Here is a 20,066-nt window from a genome sequence, read left to right as displayed (position 1 = left end):
GAGACCCTCCTCTGAACTTTCCCTTTCATTCATATACCTTCTGAAGCGCCAACTGTGCCAACCGTACATCCTCATTATTGGGTACCATTTTGCCTCTCAGGGGGAACAACTTTAAAACAACAGAGCTGCTGCACTGGAAGTTGGACTACTCCAGATCCTCACAGCTTCAGTTGCTGTTGTAAGGAAAATGAATATCACTTACTTATATCTTCTGAGCTATGTTTGCAGTTGGAGAAGGTGATGTTTTTCATCAGTTAGCTGATATCTGTGAAAATCACAGTTTAATTAGCTTTACCAGGAATAAAAATATTTTTTTCGTCCTCTGCCCCTGAATTTTAAATGTTAAAAACATTTCTGAGAGTATGGGAGGGTTCCACTGAAGGTAAGGTTTGAAAAAGAGAATCACTGTAGAAAAGGTATTAGAAGCTGGTGATCACATTTCATTTTCTGAAGCTGTTCTTTTTCATATCATCAAAGCACTCAAAACAAATTAGATGTTTGCAGTCCTTATTCCTATTAAACTTTAAACAAAACATATTTATCTCAGTAATATAAGAAATCCAGTGTAACAAGAAGTCTTGCATTTGTCTTATAAATAAAGATTCTGAAGCTGTAGGAAGAATGTGATAGTTGAGAGCATGATCGCAGTGCATGGAAGAGGTGGGAGGTGAAACGATTGCACTGTGTTTTCCTGAGAGAGCTTCTGTTTGTACAAAACAGCTAATCTCATCTAACCATCTTTGTACATATCGATTCACGTGACCTCAATTAACGTCCTATCTGAGGCTTTTCCACTTATTTATCTTCAAAGACAGAACCAGATAAAAATGATTTAGTCTTTCACCAGCTCTAACATTTCAGAAAAAAAAAAACCACTCAGTTAAACACTGTTTTTTTCACTTGGGGATTTGGAAAGAAAATTATGAAAAGAATTTATTTTTTCATGAGCAAAACAGGCCCCCGTTGTTTACACTACTTCTTGTCAACAGTTGCCACCAGCCCTAGAGATGTTAAACCCCCATTTCTAGGTCTTTACTAATTCCGAAGAAGATGGACATCACCTGAAAGATGGCAGTGCCAGACTGTGTGCGAGTTATAGCACAGTCGCTTGATGTTTGCAAGATCACCAGGATGAACAACGTCACGAAGGCTGTAACCAGGTGGGACCCACACACTTCAGAAGAAGGCAGAACCCAGTTATACTAGAAACAGGACATTCATTCACATCTAATGTTCATCAAAAAGGCCCATGGTTATAATCACAAGAGTATTTAGCTTGCTGTTGGTCTGCCCAATTGCTTTGGACAGTTTGGGTACACTTCTGTCAGACACACTGGCTGACTGACTGCATCTCACCCTGAGAAGGAACAGAAACTCTCCCTTCACTACACGACACTTGCAGCTGTAAAGTGGCAATTTCTTCTTTAATTGTCATTTCTTTCTCATTTCCCTGCTCTTTTCTGTTGAGTTTCTTCCAATGATGGAATGCTACAAGTCAGTCAAACAGCCCTGAAAATTTATTTCACAAATACAGATGTATCTGCCAGAGCCTACCATATGAAAGAAATAACATTTGTGTACTTGTTATAGCGGATCCCTTCTAAGGAAAAACCTTAAGCCGAGTTGATCTGAGTCCAGAGGGTCATTAAAAATTTTCCTGAATATTCCGTAACTGGATAAGCTCAGTAAATAAAGCATGCACTCGTGACGAAATAGCTGGTGCTTTTGTAATGGACCTTCTGACTTGCTATTAAACATTGCATAAACACTATCTGCAAATTCCAGCTGTCAGAGGGCTCCCGCCTCCTGGCAACAGTAAAAGGAAGTAAAAATTGACTGAGAGCCCAAATAGCCCAAGGTTGACACCGTTTCAAGCCTCCGCATCTGCTCTGCCCCGTAGGCAGCATGGGAGTTGAGTAGTGCTCTTCGCCCACATCCAGCATCCTCAGGGTGCCACCAGACACATCAGGGCTCACCCACCAAGTGCTGGTGCAAAGAACATCGTTGTTTACTGAGCGATCACAACAGAGTGTGTAGGTGACCCTTCCCTCACCATGTTAGTCACAGAATCACAGAATGATATGGGGTTGGAAGGGACCTCTGGAGATCATCTAGACCAACGCCCCTGCCAAAGCAGGTCCACCCAGAGCAGGTTGCACAGGAACGTGTCCAGGTGGGTTTTGAATGTCTCCAGAGAAGGAGACTCCACCACCCCTCTGGGCAGCCTGTTCCAGGGCTCTGCCACCCTCAAAGTGAAGAAGTTTCTCCTCATGTTTAAATGGAACTTCTTATGTTAAAGTTCTACTGTCTCACCCTGCAGTCAATGAGTGCTTGTGGTGGTAATACTTCTAGGAGTAGATGGAGAAGATAAATCCGCTTCCATTTCAAGTTCTTCTTATCAACACCTCTCTGAAGGCAGGAAGACAGAAGCAGCAAAGGTCATGTTAGTGCTTCAGTGAGTTTCCTATGCTGGCTATACATTGAGGGGTTTCAACTGAAAAGTCCGTCTTGTCTGGACTGACCCTGCTCGTTCCTCCAGGAACGATTATTTGCCTAATCAGCCTGAAATTTTTCCTTTCACATGGCAGGATCCTACATTGCATGACCACCTCATGCTCTTTGCTGAGATATCTCTGTTTATCAGGTGGTTATTTTCTGTCTTCAAATCAAACAACCACTGGACGTAGTTACCTGGAAATTATTTTCCCTCTTGATAAATATAGAGTCGCCACAGCTTCTGTAAAAATGGTCTAATTGGATTGAATGGGACAGAATCTAGAGGTAGACATCTGGATCTATCAAAGGCAATGGCAGAATTTACCTGGATTTGAGAAAGACAAAGATTATAATCTTGGTATATTCAGTTATCCTAAAATACTGGGCTGCCTGAAACACAGATTGGGCTTTGAATCAGGAGTGTATACATCTGTGCCCTTGCTCACACACTAACAAACCACTATCGTTTCCTGCAATTCTCACTTTCCTATGGTCTTGCAGAAATTCTCTGTTGCATGCCAATAGCTCCCTCCTGCCTGGAATCCCTGCTTTGCTCAAACAATATATTCAGTTTTTAAAAATTGATTAAGTAGAATCGTAGCTTGGTTTTCTGTAAGCAGATCTGCCAGCCCCGTACAAGTGATTCAGATACACGTACTGTCTTTCCAATGGCACTGCACATACAAGTGACATTCTTGTATTTAATGCAGTATGAAACTCAGAAAGCTAAAATAATAATGGAATATTTGAATATTAGTGAACTTAAATGTCTCAATCCACCTTTTTTCCCTCCTTTTAGAAAATTTTGTGCCTCCTATTGTGCTCCAGGCATAGATTTAGCAAGGAGAGGTGCCTTCCATTAGTACCATCCTGTCTGGTACACACTGCAAGTTGAGTTACCCTGGAATTAGCCCATGAATGTGTCCAGCATCACCTCCTCAAAGACCTACAGGCATCCAGCCCTGCATCATTCCAACCCTGCATCATTCCAGCCCTTCCAGAGGTCTATGTACATTAACTATTTACCTTTCTCACTCACTTGGGCAGTTGTTAGTTAAACCATTAGACCACATCATTAGTGATGTCAAAGGATGCAAGGAAAAAACACCAGCAAGCTGATCAGTTGGGCACTGCGTGAAGCTTTGAAACTATGTGAAGCCAGAACTGGTATTTATTTGAATTTTTAGCAGCTTGACAGCTGCTGTTCAGAGGCTCCCTGGCAGCTGTTTGGCCAGCAATATGCCGCTGCTATGCTTCTAGTCCACATCATCTGAAGCAAAGGACATCTGAGTGACAGCGTTGACATAAGTCAAGCCAGCAGCTTAGAGGAGAGGCAAACCTTGGAGGAAGCAACAGTCTCTTGGGTATCAACCAATCTACTTTTTTTACTTGAATCTGTGTAGACTGCATTTTTTCCTCCCTTGCTTTCTATAATACACCCCCTGGGCACATGCTGTCTGCATTAAGCCTTCACAGAAATGAAGCCAGTTACTTAGCTTTCATATAGGACTAAGGACACCCTTGCTGTCAGTACCAGAAAAAATAGGTAGAAGATGTAATGAACAGGTCTGCGTTTCCTCCCCAGTCCCTTTCTGTAGGCTTGGTTCTCTAAGGTCCTTCCCCTGAAGCTCGTGGCTCATTTTCTCAAGTAGAAAGAACGACCTAACCTTGTTTCGCATACAGGCCGGCCCCTCAAATCTTCTTTCCCATCTCTCCATGTCTTATCTCTCTGTCTTTTGCTCTGTTTCCCAGACAAATTCAGGAACAAATCTGCACGGCTTCACAGGGTCCCTTTCCACTACCTGGAGTCTTTGTTCTGCCTTTGCCTGTCCTCCACCTTTCTGCTCCCCTTCCTTTGCCAGACAGGACTGCCAAAACTGGTTCTCACTCAGGCTTCAGTTAACCTCTTTGTCAAAAGGAAATAGGACTCCTTTTATACTGGACCTGACTCCTGCGAGGTGCTGCAATCATGGCCCCTTCCAGTTCAGTAGATAAACACAAGCTTAAGGCTAAATCTTAGCAGTCCTCATTAAGTATATAATGACTGACTCAATCTTCCACTCCCCAAAGGAGCATTTGCAAAGCATTTGGAGTTATTTACTGATAGAATTGATGGAAAGGACTTCTAGCAATCGCTCCTGACTTGTGAAAAAATACATTTGTGCTGAAGTTAAAATCTGCAAGACTTTTTATCCAGCCTTTGCATGCTTAGCTCTACCACGAGTAGAAGATACATAGACAGACTTGTCTTGAGCATAAAGGAGACACACAGTAGAAAGGAAACAGACTTATTCCTGTATTAGACATTGAAAGACTTCTTTATAATGTTTTTCTTTATTTAGATTGCTCTTTTCAGGTTTCTCTGCTTCTTAATTTCACATACTAAACTCTTTTAGGCCATGCTAAGGAAAGGAGAGGCTTGAGGACTTATACCACAACAGATAGATGGGGTTAGAGATGTCCAAGGATTCTGCTGTAGATATCCCAGAAAACAGTTATACAGAAGGAATCATTCTTCAGTCAGAAGCGGTACAATTACAGCTGAGTTACAACAAAACTATTAAACTTACAACCATTCCTAAGTCTTCTGGATTTGAGAAGTCTTCTGGATTTTCTCTGCTTCCCTGAGCAGAGAAGTCATGAGCCTTTAATACCTTCAATTTTAGGTTTATGCAGGAAACTCGTGTGAGTTCTGATCTCAGCTAAGTTATTAAATTCCACCAAAGTGCTCCTGCAGTGCACAAAATTTGATCTGAATGTAGAGGAATGTGGGATTTGGCTATAAGTGAGATTTAGCTAAAAAATGAAAAGGTGTATGAATCACTCTGAAAAATGAGCAGGTAAGAAACTGGGCATTCATGCTTTTCAGCAATGTTACTGATGGTATATTCGTCTCCGAGACATTACCCTGCGCTGGAAAGCCACAGCTATGTAATTTCTTAGCTAAAGTGGTAGCCACAAGCCTGCTATAACCCTTCCTCCGATGTTCTGGAAGAGTGTAACCATGAATCATGGTGGCAAACTGGTCTGTCAGGCTCCAGGAGAGGGGATATCCATTGTCATCCAGGACACAGACACTGGGGAAGCAGCAAATGAGTTTAGCAAGGTACTTCTGGCTCCTTGGGTTGCCCCCCCGTGACCAGGTTTTGCTGAGCAGGCTGGCGTGGGAGATGTCCAGGTGAGCCAGTGTTAATTTAGGGTCCATCCTAAGAGACAGTACAGGAAGCGTATTAGGTAGAAAGCTGTGCCTTATATTCTCCAAGCAACTGCGCTAGATTTTAAGCTTTCTTCTCCAGCCAAACAGATTTTCAAGTCTAGAACAGAAAGGGGAATCAAAGACAGCTGAGTCATTAGGCTGGAGGATGTGTGAATAATTATAGAGGGCAGTGCTTCTCCATTTTAGGTCTTTGTTTATATAAACGCCTGAGTCTCCACAACGCACTCCAGAGGTGCCTTATTCCTTACAGGAAGAGTGGAGAATATGTTAAGGAAGGCATAATATGCCCCAGTGACATATTAGGTGGCACAGGAGAGTGGAAAGGATTTGATTTCCAGTCTCGCATCCTCCAAGTCTGATAGATTGTCTCTGGATTTTGAATCCAATGCTGAGAAATTTGTTCTGGGAAAAATGGGGCCTCTGGTTGCTCTACTCTTCTGCTCTGATGTCAGACCAATATCTCACCAGCAGAGGGATGTTAGAAAAGGCTTCAAGCAGTTGTGTAAAGCCCCCTTGTGAAAAACAAACTTTGCGGGAGTCCCAGGTCCATCTATCAAATGTAACAAGCTTTGACACAGGAAAGTCAAAGGGAGTGGAAAGCAGACCTATGGATCCCATGTACACGACGAGAGGAGGGAATGGGGACTGTTCTGGAATATAAAACTGCAAAAGTGATAGAGTGATTAAAGAAAAATCTTGGTAAGTATTTAAGGTGATAGTTCCTTCCATACCTACTAATTCCTCAGTCAGGCTTTTGACCCATTCACAGAGAAAGCCTAGCAGTCTTCCTGATAGTTTTGACTTAAATGTACTTTCAGGAAATATGTTGCTATAGTAATGACATCAACAAATAACACAGCGTGCTTAGACATACTGAAGTCTGACATCTGGCAGCCTGTCCGGGTCTGAATGGAGAACCATCTGGAAAGAGGATGCTTTCACATCTACCTTCTTAGATAAACCCACAGTTCTGGATATTTCACATATTCCATTCTGCAGCCCTGTGTATACAAAGATAAACATTAAGGCACTTTGAAAAGAAAGCATTTTTTTTTTAAATAAAGCCCAATGGAACACTTTTAGTGGAACTAGCTAGGTATCTGAAACCTCCAAAATTATTAACTAGGTTCCCTCCACACTTTGGCTACAGCTTTACATCCATGACGCTCAGAAAGCACCACCCTTTTCATCTCATCCAACCACCAGAACAATAAGGACACAGACCCTCTCCGAGTGAGCTGCCTATCTAACTCCTACCATCAGTTTGAGCCACAGTAAATTACCCAGTCCTAATATAAGGATTTCAATCATGGAGGAATCACCTTTTCCATAAGCGAGTTCTTCTACAAATTGGTAACCTTCACCATTAAAAATGGTTTAGCTTTCAAACGCTCTCTCTCACTAAACCTCTAATTACCACATTGACTAGCACTCAGCTCAGTCTGTATGTTGTCTTCAGAATCCTATGGCCATTAGCAAAAATAACATAAACAAACATGCCTTCCTGCCAAGGAAATAGCTCCATCTAACTGAAAGCTGAACTTGAAATGGTAACAGTGAATATGATGTGGATGAAATTCAAAATCTAGAAAAGCCATATCCTAGATCTTGTGTTTGACAGAAGTACAAGAAATGTTTCTACAGAGCAGAACGGTAAGGTCTGCGCTCCATTAAGACTTTTTAAACCAACGGGATTTTCTATTCTGTTTCCTTTAAACCCAGTAAGCCTGGACTGTACCTTGTATCTGAAAAATTTGTCCCCAGTTAATGGCGTTTGTGTTTTCCAGTAGCTCCTGGTAAGCTTGTAGCTCCTTGTAGAAAACTGCATGAGCGTTGGTGTAATGGTCGAGGTCATCCATCTCATTCTGGGAAGAAAAAATCTGGAAGAATTAAATATCCCCCCCCCTTCCCACACACATATCTTTCACATTGGAATCAAAACTTACCGAAAGTCAACCCCAAAGATTTAACAAATATTTGGACCTTCAGGATGGCTTCTTTTAGGATATTTTCAGTAGCAGCTCTCAAGTAAGACAGCAGAAATATCTGTTGCTCTCCACAGCATCATATTAGTAGAAAGCAGCAATGGTTACTAAGTCCTCATGTACCCAAAGCACAGTAACCCAAATCTGGTAGCAGTTTCTTGAAACTCTTGCCTAATTCAAAGCTCACCTCTACTGCTAGTTGTCCCAAAAAACATGCTGTGTTATTTGTTTGCCAAGGTCAACGTGTTTAGAACACATCTCTTCTGGTAAACAAAATAGGACCAATGCTTGCTCTCCACCCCCGAGATGAAAGAGCACAGTCTGGCCTCATCAATACTATTAAACTCTCACAGCCTCCAAAACAGGTTGGAAGCATCCAAATTGCCAACTGGGGATTGTCCACATCATGTCCCAACTCCTGTGTTGCTGGCCCAGGAGAGTTGGTTGTCCCAGAGAGCATGCCAAGGATTTAACTCCACAGGCAGTACTCCTAGTACCCCGTATGAGACCACACCAACAAGAGCTTGTCTCCTTGCCTGGAGACACAAATCCCTGCAACTCAGAGGTTACTTTATCATGGTGGACAGAAGAGTTTGAGGCAATGCCCCCTCACAGCATTTCTTTAGCACTGCCTATTATGGAATAAAAGACTGCAAAGAGACCCTTCTTTCACCTGCAACTGCATCTGCCCCATCACAAACTCACTAAGATTCTTTTTTCTGTCTGCACAAAGGCTAGAAAGACCAAAGAGTCCTGGGAAAGTTCGGTCAAGTGTAATGAGTGCAGGTAAAATGTGTCTCTGCATAAGCTACGCAAGTTAATCTTCAGTCGGTGCAATCAGGATAATTACAATCAATTAGAACACGTGCTTCATAAGTAAGCTTGATTAGGCTATAATTGCTATAGTTGGCTTCGTGCTGGCACCCACTGGGATGTCCTATTGCACTTCACGGTTCCCACCTCCCCCTGTTAGATGCTTCCCAGATAGAGCCAGCCCCATCCACAAAGCTCTCGGCTGAGAGGAAGGCCCCAATCACGTTGGATCCACCTGTCAGAAACAAAAATTAAAAAAATAGGTCAATCTACCTCCTTCTGCGGCCGGGTGATGACAGCTTTGAAGTCTGGCCATGAGTCTACCACCACCTCATTCCTGAAAGGGTTGCCTCGGTTGATGTTCATCACAGCCCCATAAACCTGCAGGGTGAACAGCCAAGAGAAGAAAGACAGTTTGGGACACACTTACATGGCACCACTGTTATAAACCAGAGACTGAACCAGTGACAAGGAGCTGAAAACACATATTTAGATTTTCATAGACACACATTTATCACCTAGGTTGATACCTACACACTCACCCGTAAGGCGTATTATCACAAAGATAAAGCATTGTTTAATTATGCCAACCCTAATTACTTTGAAGAGGGGGTGGACCTGTTTGCTTCCATTTTTATCTTAAGTACATGGATTTGGGTTAGTAAGCAGAGCCAAATCGATATCTTAGATGTAGTCACCTAAACAGCGAATCAGTCAGTCCAGAAGAAGCACAACCCTCTCCCCATGGCTTTGATCCCCTGACAAATGTCCTGATTCACTGATGGAAGTACCACGAAAACGACAGGTCAGCGCTGCATTACCTTGAGGGACTCAGGGAAACTCCACCTTAACATTTTCTCCAGCATCTGCAGCTTCAAGGAGCAGTTGAGCACCAGCATCTTCCTTGCTGGGGACACACACAAGGTATAAAGAGTCATTGAGAGAAGCAGTAATGTGGAGGAACTGAGTGGCATAATTGCTAATTTCATAAAATACAATAGCTCCCACGAGTGCCCTGTTTCAGCATTTTCCTATGGAAAGGGTTTTGGGAATAATCTCGTATTTTTCAGTGAATGGATGTGCAGAGAACAGAATGACGGGATGATGTTTGGCAGAGCAAGTTGGAGTCGGAACATTCTGGGCTTAATTTGCTATTCTACACCAGGTTTGTTGTGCAACATCAGGCAGGTCATCGGGAAGACACTATACGGCTACTGCGGAGGTACTGATCCAACAGAGAGATCGCAAGTAAGACAACAATCAGATGTTACTGAATCTGATTTTCCCGGTTTTAAAGGAAATACTACCAATGTCGAAGGGTCTTAGAATTGATGACTTAACTTGTCAGCACTATATATTAACCTTTTAATTGACCTTCTACTGCAAGTTAGTCAAGGAGTCTTTCCAAGATTGCTGCTACGACTGATCCGTTACCCATAGAAGGCAGCCTCTATTTAATTATTCTTCATACAATGTGCCAGTCTGGCCATTTTCTTATTTTGTTTAATTCTACAAATTCAACAGCATGTATATTTTTCTAAAGGCTTTGCATCTCGTAACTTGAATCTTCCTTCCACGTTTCGATTTCAAACGTTTAGTCCAGTTTCCAAGGGACAAGGCTTTGATTAACAGAGAAACAACACAATTAGTCAGCACTAATTTCCTCTTCTGGTTGTCCCCAGCAGACAGATTAGGTGTTGAATAAAACATAGCATTAAGCAGCGTGTACACAGGCAACCTGCTCCCCAGGTCAGGGCAGAGACAGGAGAACAGAGGGAGACAGTGAAGCTCAGGGTCCCCACTAAGACGCCTATGCCCTAGATAAGCAAATATCTTCCAGCATCCATGGGAACCACCATCAGCCTCAAGCCCTCCCCATGTTCCTTGTCTTGCTTCACTGAACATAATAATTAAAAAAAAAAAAAAAATTAAAAAATTAACCCTTTCTATGATCACATGTACATACTTAAATTTATTGAAGCTCACACTCCGTTTTCTCACAGCGTTCAAGGGGAAAATCGCCTCTGTGACCCAGAGCACCAGTTAAAGACCAGGCTGGATGGGGCTTTGAGCAACCTGGTCCAGTGGGAGGTGTCCCTGCCCATGGTAGGGGGGTTGGAACTAGATGATCTTTAAAGTCTCTTCCAACCTAAACCATTCTATGATTCTATATGCAACTATATCTAAAGGCAGCATTGATACGAGGTTGAATACCCCGCTACTCTTCTGTAAGGGCAGTTCTTGCACCTCCGTGCCCAGAAGTACTTTCAGAGTGAAAACAAACATCACACCAACGGACCACCCGGTTCCTTACCTGCTTGCAGGCTCGTACCTCGTCCTTCCAAATCGCAATAAGCTGGAAATCAGGAGACAATAAAATGCTTCGTGGCTGCTTCTGCGAGAGGAACAGTAAAAGTCCTTGTTCAGAATCTTAAAGCTATAAAAATATAATTTTATTGATCAAAATTCTTCTGGTGTACTGTTCCTAAAAGCTTTATTCTTTGTTTCTTTTGTGGAGGATGGAAATAAAAGCCGGAGCCTGCCACACCTTGGGAGGAGGAGGGACTCGGTAAGCACAGCGAATAGTGTCAAAAGGCTTGTTCAAAAGTAGAAGCTCTAGTGAGAACCTTCAATTTTGTCATTAAGACGTTTAATCTCCTTGCATTCATGGCAATGAATGATCTGCTCTGCACATACGTATAATTATCCTTTGTCTTCTCAGTGGTAGGGAAATTAAAGCGGTCCATTCTCTTTCTCAGTGCCAGGCTTCATACCATGAGGGAAATGAGCTCAAGATAAACTGAGACACAGAAAACCAGGCCACCTAAGCAGCCCCGAGAATCGTTTTGAGGTGGCAGCTCTGTTCACCCTTTGCCTGGGTTTTTGTTGGTCCCAGAAAGTCCAGTTTGATGATGGTAACCCATATTGTCCTTGTGATTTGGATTTGATAACCTAGAGCACAAGGCAGAAGAGTCAATAGGGAAGGAACATTGAAGTGTTACGGGAGAGCACATGCAGAAAGATGCTTTATTTGAGCATAAGAGTTGCTATGGGATATGGATTGATATTCCTGCTATATCTTAAGATGACTCAGGTGATTCTGCCCCTCCACTCCACTCTGGTGAGATCTCACCTGCAGTGGGGATTCCAGCTCTGGAATCCTCAGCACAGGAAGGACATGGACATGGACCTGTTGCAGTGGGTCCAGAGGAGGCCCCAAAGGTGATCAGAGCACTAGAGCCCCTCTGCTGTGAGGACACGCTGAGAGTTGGGGTTGTTCAGTCTGGAGAAGTCTCCAGGGAGACCTTAGAGCCCCTTCCAGTACCTGAAGGGGGCCTACAAGAAAGCTGGAGAAGGACTTTTTACAAGGCATGTACTGCTAGGACAAGGGGTAACAGCTTCAAACTGAAAGCGGGGAGATTTAGATTAGATCTCAGGCAGAAATTTTTCACTCTGAGGGTGGTGAGCCACTGGAACAGGTTGCTCAGAGAAGCTGCAGATGCCCCATCCTTGAAGGTGTTCAAGGCCAGGCTGGATGGGGCTTTGAGCAACCTGGTCTAGTGGGAGGTGCTGGCAGGGGGTTGGAACTGGATGATCTTTAAGGTCCCATCCAACTTGAACCATTCTATGATTCTATGAATTCTGTAGCTTGTAACTCACTTACCTACTTGAAACCAAGGTTTGTGAAATGGAAGTTTCAGATGCTCTTGGGTCTAGTCACCCAAGTTCACAGTTCCGCACCCACTGATCAACAGTGAGCCTTCTCCTAAAATAGTCCTCAGGTCCCATCAGACACCACAAACTGATCAGCCTGCAACTCTGCCCAATGGTATCCACCATCAAGTAAGCTGCTAAGACCACATCCTAAAAGCCTGGCTTTATGTTCCTGTTTACGTGTGCATGAGAACCCCGAAGTACCAACATCCACAGCCAACCTATCAGAAATCTCCCAATGTCAGTAAAAAAAAATTAAAAATTAATAAAATGATGGTTTTCTTCTGTAAGTATCTACCCCTGTAATGCAGTACCTCCACTGCTGGGGACAGCTTTGCACTGTGTTTACAAGGTCTCAGGTTTGAGGCTCAAAAGGTGCTTTTTAAATGTTTTACTTCGCTGTGTAATTTAGAATTTCCTTTAGTTGACCAGGTGTCTATGAATAATTATTTTATTTTTGTCATATTTGCACGGTACAACCACAGTTTTATATAGACAGCAGTAACGAGCAGTTACTCTATGTCAAATGAGATATTTATGACTAATATACTGAATATACATAAATAACAGGCAGAGTATGACAGCAGAGACCTTGAGAAAGGGAGAGATGGGACGCGGTGCAGGGAAGTACAGGTACAGGGTGACAAGCGATGGGACATGGGAGAGCGGTGGGGATGATAAGAGACGAGGGAGAGCTTGGCATGGGACACCCCTCAGCTACAAAGAACTCACCAACAATCAGCTTGGGCAATACAGACCCGGGAGTTGGGCAAAACGGTTTAGGAGTAACAAAGAAAGAGCATTTAACATACATAAAAGGCTAAGATGGCAGGAAAATATCAACCCATAAACTGGATTAAATTACTCTTGGGGGAGTGGTTATGTCAGTAAGTGCTCCCCTTGCCAGGTTATCAAAAATTTGAGAACTATTTCTAAGTATCTATATACTTTTTGATGTGATTCAGCAAAAAAGCAAGCAAGTACTTAGTCTGGTTTTCCTGATCTTACACGTAACAACTACAGAGAGGCTTTCAATCTCTCATAGGAGAATAGAGATAATTAGCTCATGTCTCATTAAGACTTCCAGCAGCTTGTAAACAAAAGGACAAGTGTTTGTGCTGTAAATTAATGTAAAGAGCACTGCTGTCTTCTGGCAGATAATTCGACTGGAGAAAGCACTTTATATTAACTGGATCTTTTAAGGAAGAAGCTCTATCATGGAAAAAAATGAAGGACAGATTAAAGTGCATGAGGAAATAAGACTTTTGACTTAATTTTCTTTCCCTAAAGCTAAAGAATATCTGGCAGTTAATAAAATATAAGGTGAGTATACAACTCTGAGATAGAGCTTTGCTTTATAACATTCTTACCTGCTTTCCCCAACCACCTGGATAAATCAGGTGTGAATGTCTTTTTTTAAAGTTTAAGCAGTGAATATGAAAAAGTAAAAAAACCCTTGTATATTTGATAAAAATCATTCATATTCTGGCCATGGAGGGTTTTTATTAAAAAAAAAAAAAAGAGGTAAGAAAGTTGAAAAGGGGATTTGCAAATGAACATTAGATAAGCATATTTTTTACTATGTGTTTCGGGTTTAAAGAACATTTAACTCCAAAACAAAAGTTAGTTTAGCAAGAGATATGACCTTCACTGATTTACAGATACAATATAAAAGTCCAAATATAATGGAATATGTTGCCTTATTCTATAAAAATACCCTGATAAACCCAGGATCCTTTTCCCTCCTTTCTCCTAAAAGAGTATATATCATCATTAGAAGTCATCACAGGTCCAACCCCACCCTCCCCCAAATAAAATCCCTCGGTTGATCACTTAAATCACTAGAGTCCCAGAATGTATCTACAGATTTATACACCAATATTCATAGAAAATGTTTTAACAGAAATTCAGCAGTCACAACAGCAAAGCCATTAGGAAGAAAACCACGATGAGCATCCTGATGCTCTACATTAACACAGAATGCTGGCAAAGGTTATCTTCTTCAAAGGAGACCCCATATATTTTGGTTTCTCAAAGGAAGTTCACCTTCTCATAGGTCTTTTCAATGAGGGTTAACATGTTCTTCAAGTCAGCTGACTGCTGAATAGTGTTCATATCCTTTAAAAGTCCTTCCTGATTTTTAATCTTCAGAATTTCTTCCTAAAGAAGGAAAGAAAGAATAACCGACAACAAATAAAACACAACTTTCATTGAGTCCAACAGAAATTTAACTTTCGTGCAACCTAGCTGTAGCTAAAATCAGTAAGAATAAAAAGTATTCAAAGACACGGAATCAGACAGTCTTCCTTCCATCAGCTACAGAGATACTTTTCCGAAATGGTAACAGGTCCTCTGGGACCACAGGTCTCCTAGGAAAAGGCATGTGATCCTTTATGGCAAATTTTCTAGGGCTTTGTTCTGTTTTTAAAATGTAAGCGTATAGTTCTCAATGAAAAAAAAAAAAAAAAGAAAAAAGATAAAAGTTTCAGATATTTTCAAGTTTTCAGAATTGCACCCTCTGGCAGAGGTTAAGTGATAAAAGCCCATTCTGTTGCCTTTCTTCTCATAGCCAAGGTGTCTCTGAAAATATATTCCATGCTCACCTGCAAAATGGGTGCCTGGAAACTGCACTTGGGGAGTTCTGGAAGGTGAAGTGCTCCACCGTCGTTTTCCCTGAACACCTAGAAGGCAAAAAAGGGAAAAAACAAACAAAAAAATTCACACCCAAACATCAGGCACACTAGTAAGAAAATCAACTGGCTGTCATTATCCAACTTCTGAAAACTAAATTTCTTAATTTTGCAACTGAAGTTGGAAAGATTGAAGAGATACATTCCCAAAGACAAACAAGACCATCCTTATATGATGCTCTCTGCAGAAACAGCTTGGATGCGATAGCTCTAGAAACACGTTCTCCTTTAAAGAATGGAGCAACATCCATTGGAAATACCTTCTTGGCCTTTCTTTCATCTTCCTCTAACTGGCTCTTGAGCACCTGGATTTTGTACTGCAGCTGCTGTATATCTTCTTCAGTGCGTTCTGCTGATCGCTCAGCTTCATTTATCTCTTCCTAAGACAAAACAGAGACAAAACCAGAGCAAAATTTACTTTAGAGATGGTGAAGCTTTTGCTTATAAAATACTAATAATCAGCATCAGCTGAGTCACTGAAAAACCATCCAAAAAGACAAACTGCTTTGTAGCAAAGGTGGGTGACGATGAACAGTGGACATCTCTTCCACAACAGAACGGACATAGCCAGCAGTCCATCTACTAAAGAGTTACAACACACTGAGCAGCAGATAAGTAAGAGATTTTCTTTATTTCATACCTGCAATTGTACCAAAGACTCTTCATTTGTCTCCAGCATTTGTTTCTCTGCCATTTTAAGGCTCCGGACATTCTTCAGGTTGCCCAGCTTCCCCGGAGGCACCTTTAAAGTCTTGAAAAATCTCAGCACCCTTTATTATAGAAAAAAGGAAAGCATGACTTGCTTGGAGTTCTTTGCAAAACAAAAAGAAAACTGACTAATGACTTCTCTGGGGAAAAAAATAAACTCAATTTAACCCAGTTGCTGTCAGTGAAGTAAAACGATCCAGGCAGGAAGAAAAGCTGTCTTGAATTGTTTTCCAAAAATCATGTGGAATAGACGTCTAAGGAAGGAACAAGGAACAAGAAATCCACCCCCCCCCCCATTCTAACCTTTGCTATTACACTGGTGTTGTGTGGTTTCTATCCCATTGGCCTGTACACTCCCCGACTGTAATTTGACATTAACTAATATTTTCCCAGTTCTGACCTTTCTACTTTTCAAAGTAAAACCAAGTTCTAAAAGCAGCGTTTTTAACTGCTTCCACGCAAAATCATTTTAGTTAAATCTGTAAATGCTTTTGTGAAATACGATATCTAGTTTTATGCCAGAGGACGAGTTTTAGCTTGCTCTCAGAGGTCCTTCTGATTCTGAGCAAGACTTGAATTCTTCCAAGTTGGATCTGTCTCTTAGATACACCAAACTGCCACAATTTCCATGCATCTCAGATGAGACTGCAGGAGTCTGGCAACTCAGAAATCAGACATTAAAAACATTTAAATAAAAAAGAATCACAGGAAACCATTTATGAGAAACTAGCTCCTCATGTTTGACTCCTGAGGTACTGTAAGAACAAAGAAAGCAACATACAGGCTCAGGCTCTATGTTGAAAAGAGCCTGGTACAACGACACACGTGCATACAAAAATTCTCAGGCACCCAGGCACACGTGATTGCTCCCACAATGACATAAAATGGCTGTAAGTTCTGCCCCAACACAAAATCTCAATTCTCCGTGAAGTAACTTCAATAGTCAGAAAATGAATTCGCATTTAAGAAAATCTAGCTATAGCTGCTCCTGCCACTACCATAAAATGCTAACAAAATAAACAGCTGCCCACAAATTTAAAACCTGTATAAATTTATAGCTGATTAAAGGAGCTCTTAAGAATACATCCTAGGTTCTGTTACTCATATAGAAGTAGTTAAAGTGGCTCTTTCAACAACTCTTGCTTGTCCGCTGCGATCAATACACCATCAAGATATCTCCTTCCTTGATTTTGTATAATTGTTCCCTTCCAAGACTTCGTAAATGTGACTGCTCTGAAAAGCAATTCTGTAAGTACGGCACAAAACGACTGCGTAAACTAATTCCATTCTCTCCCTCTTTTTTTTTTTTTAAATTATAATTTTTCACCTTTCTTTCAGTAAATTGAGGTGCTTCTGAACATCATCTTTTTTCACACTTTGTTGGCACAAAACAGATCTGGAAAGAAAATAAAGGTAGAATTTTCATCACAAAGCCTGCAAGCACAGAGTACACATCAAGTGACATGAACAAAGTCAGAACTTCTCCAGCTAAAAACTTCCAACTTCAGATAGAAAGTGTTATAATATACCAGATAAAATATATACAGCCAGCCATATTGCCCAAAAAAGCTCTAAAGCTTTTCCAGTTCAAGCAATGTTATGATTTTTACTTTATTCTGTCCAGAGAAGGGCAACGAAGCTGGTGAGGTGTGTGGAGAGTAAGTCTTATGAGGAGCAGCTGAGGGAGCTGGGGTTGTTCAGCCTGGAGAAAAGGAGGTCAAGGGGAGACCTTTTCCCTCTCTGCAATTCCCTGAAAGGAGGGCGTAGAGAGGTGGGGGTCGGTCTCTTCTACCAAGTCACAGGCAATAGGATAAGAAGAAGTGGCCTCAAGTTGTGCCAAGGGAGGCTCAGAGTGGATATTAGGAAAAAATTTTATGCTGAAAGGGTTATTAAGCATTGGAACGGGCTGCCCAGGGAAATGGTTGAGGCACCATCCATGCAGGTATTTAAAAGACAGATAGACATATTGCTTAGAGACATGGTTTAGTGATGGTTTTTATCAGAGTTAGGTTGATGGTTGGACTAGATGATCTTAAAGGTCCCTTCCAACCTAGACAATTCTATGAAACAAAGAAGAACGAACAGGATATTTGGCACTTACAGTATTACTGAATCCATTACAGTTTCCAGAAACCGCCTACTGGTCTCCGAGAGAGGCTGCCAAGACCCTATTTTAGCACTGGTTAGCTTCACCTTTTTGGAAACACCTTTTTCTCCTGTTAACACAAAGGCAAAAAGAAAAAGATATGATTTGTCAAACCTGGACAGACAGCTTTGTGACTCAGTTCAGTCAGATTGTAGGAATAGGTGTAACAGTTATGATTTTTTCATGTCACAAAATTATCAGGAAAATCTATCCACATGAGGTGCTACTTATTATTTGCAAGTAACAAGTTGTCTAAAAAAGCACAAAACAGAAAAGGTTCTTTCTTACAGCAGTTTCATTCTAAACAGATACTTTTCCAAAATCATTGGTGATACAAGTGAGAAAACCCAGAACGAAATTTTTAACAAAAAGAAGAATAGTGGGAATATATATAAGTAAGAAACTCAGTGCAGCAGAGGACTCGCCTCATTTGTATGTTCAATATAACACATGCCAGTCTTAAGATAGAAGGTTAATAGAGAAGACCATGATCTGTGAAAAGAAACTTAAAATGTTGTGGGTGCTTGTGGTAGAATTTCACCAGAGAATTTAACCATATACTTGTAACAACAGTATATGATTAATACGTGCATATACAACACACGATTTGGATGCACGCTGGCTAACCATACTGCAAATACTCACTGTTACTGCTCAGAAAAAAAACTTTTGAAGCTTATTTAAGTGACATCTCAGACATCTATGATTTCAACATAGCAGTTACTACTTTCACTTCCAGTGTTTTTTCAAAACACTCACTTTGCTCGAGACAAACATAAGGCAAGAATACAATCCTACCTGCAGGGGAATAGTCCTCGTGCTCCTGAGCTTTCCCTTTGACTGTCTGAGTAACCTGCTGAAATGACAAATTTACAGCAAATATGGTAATACTGAAACACCCTATGCTGCAACCAAACATCTAGTTAATTAAATATTTTCTATAAATTCCAGGAGAAAACTGGGAAAAAATGCCTTTTTTTTCCTTGGGTTACTTCTTTAACTTTGTTGAGGCAAAGTAATGAATTACCTTTCTTTTCTGACCTTGTTTTCTTCCTTCTCCATCCGTTCCCTTTCTTTTTCTGGAAGAGCCCTGATGATTTTGTGATTTAAAGGCTTTTTTTGCTGATCCCCCACCAGGGGTCTCCCCCATTTTACCAGAAGATGCGTGGTGGTGTTTCATTATCTGCAAACCAAACAGAACAGGAGGAAACAAAAAAAAAAAATGCTGGATGGAGCTTTGAGCAACCTGGTCTGGTGGGAGGTGTCCCTGCCCATGGCAGGGGATTTGGAACTGGATGATCTTTAAGGTCCCTTCCAACCCAAACCATTCTATCTTTCTGTGAAATGCTTGCCTATTTTCTAACCCAAAGCCTAAATCTTGCATATTTATCTAAGTGCAGGACCACTAAAGCAGCATCCCCATTTGCCTTTTAGACAAGTCTTGGGGTGTTCAACTATTTATTTTTAAATTTAAAAGCTGGCGGCTCCAAGGAGCAGCAACGGCAACACAACAGTAACTGCACTCAGAACAGCCTAATTTCTTCTTAAAGGCCTCCAACAATAGGAATTCTTTATCTTTCTAATGCTGCTCAGTGCATTTATTATATTACCGCAACTTTTTACCTAAGCACCTAACCATAACGTTCCCTGCTGGGGTTTAAATCCATAGTTTCTTTTTGTCATAGAATCAAAGAATGGTTAGAGGTTTTTTACTCACTACAGAGGGGGAGGAAAAAGAAGTCACACAGGAAGAGTAATCATCACACTCCTCAGCCTTCTCCTTTCTAAGCCCAACGATTCAGATGTATTTAGTTGTACCTTCATCCCCTCAGGACACTTCTTCCCTCACGCAGAAACCCCGCCACCGCTTGCCAGGCGATAGTCGCGACCGACAACAGGTGAATAATAAGCTCTGTCTCCCCCCCGCCAGTAACTACTGATTTTGTGGAACAGCCTAACTCAGAGGGCGAGGCGCTGACTACAACTCCCGGCATGCAATGCTCCCCCGCACTGCAGTACCCCTAACCCAGGGAGCGAGGTGCATACTGGGAATTGTAGTCCCATTCCCCCACCCCACATCCCTCGTACCCCCAAACTCCTGCTTCCCGTTGCTGCCCGATAACACCGCGGGGAACGCCACAGAGCCTCCCACCACCTCATCCCACACCACAGAGCCTCCCACCACCTCATCCCGCCCCACGGCTCACCGCCCCGGCGCCTCCTCAGCGCTCCCGCCTAACCGTTACCGATCCGTTTTCCCCGCCGCGCCTCCGGACGCATGCGCACTGCCACTTCCC

General features: G+C 41.9%; 2 protein-coding genes across 2 annotated transcripts; both read right to left on the bottom strand.

Moving 5' to 3' along the window:
• Window positions 1–5,275: 5,275 nt before the first annotated feature.
• On the bottom strand, window positions 5,276–9,410 carry GLYATL3 (glycine-N-acyltransferase like 3). Its single transcript, XM_074153658.1, has 5 exons — window positions 9,333–9,410; window positions 8,785–8,892; window positions 7,452–7,578; window positions 6,588–6,714; window positions 5,276–5,702 (listed from the first exon to the last, which is right to left on the bottom strand). Exons 1-5 carry the CDS (start codon window positions 9,408–9,410, stop codon window positions 5,276–5,278), a joined length of 867 nt encoding a protein of 288 aa, XP_074009759.1.
• Window positions 9,411–12,663: 3,253 nt separating this feature from the next.
• CENPQ (centromere protein Q) lies at window positions 12,664–20,041 on the bottom strand. The gene is made up of 9 exons (XM_074153687.1): window positions 19,977–20,041; window positions 18,797–18,952; window positions 18,568–18,625; window positions 17,725–17,839; window positions 16,951–17,019; window positions 15,556–15,685; window positions 15,176–15,295; window positions 14,829–14,906; window positions 12,664–14,385 (listed from the first exon to the last, which is right to left on the bottom strand). Exons 2-9 carry the CDS (start codon window positions 18,947–18,949, stop codon window positions 14,257–14,259), a joined length of 852 nt encoding a protein of 283 aa, XP_074009788.1. The 5' UTR covers window positions 18,950–18,952; window positions 19,977–20,041; the 3' UTR covers window positions 12,664–14,256.
• Between the last annotated feature and the right edge of the window lie 25 nt (window positions 20,042–20,066).

This window comes from Numenius arquata, chromosome 9, assembly GCF_964106895.1.
Source record: "Numenius arquata chromosome 9, bNumArq3.hap1.1, whole genome shotgun sequence".
Lineage (NCBI taxonomy): Eukaryota > Metazoa > Chordata > Aves > Charadriiformes > Scolopacidae > Numenius > Numenius arquata.
The sequence above is the reverse complement of the archived record's forward strand: the minus strand, read 5'-3'. Positions and strand labels throughout refer to the sequence as shown.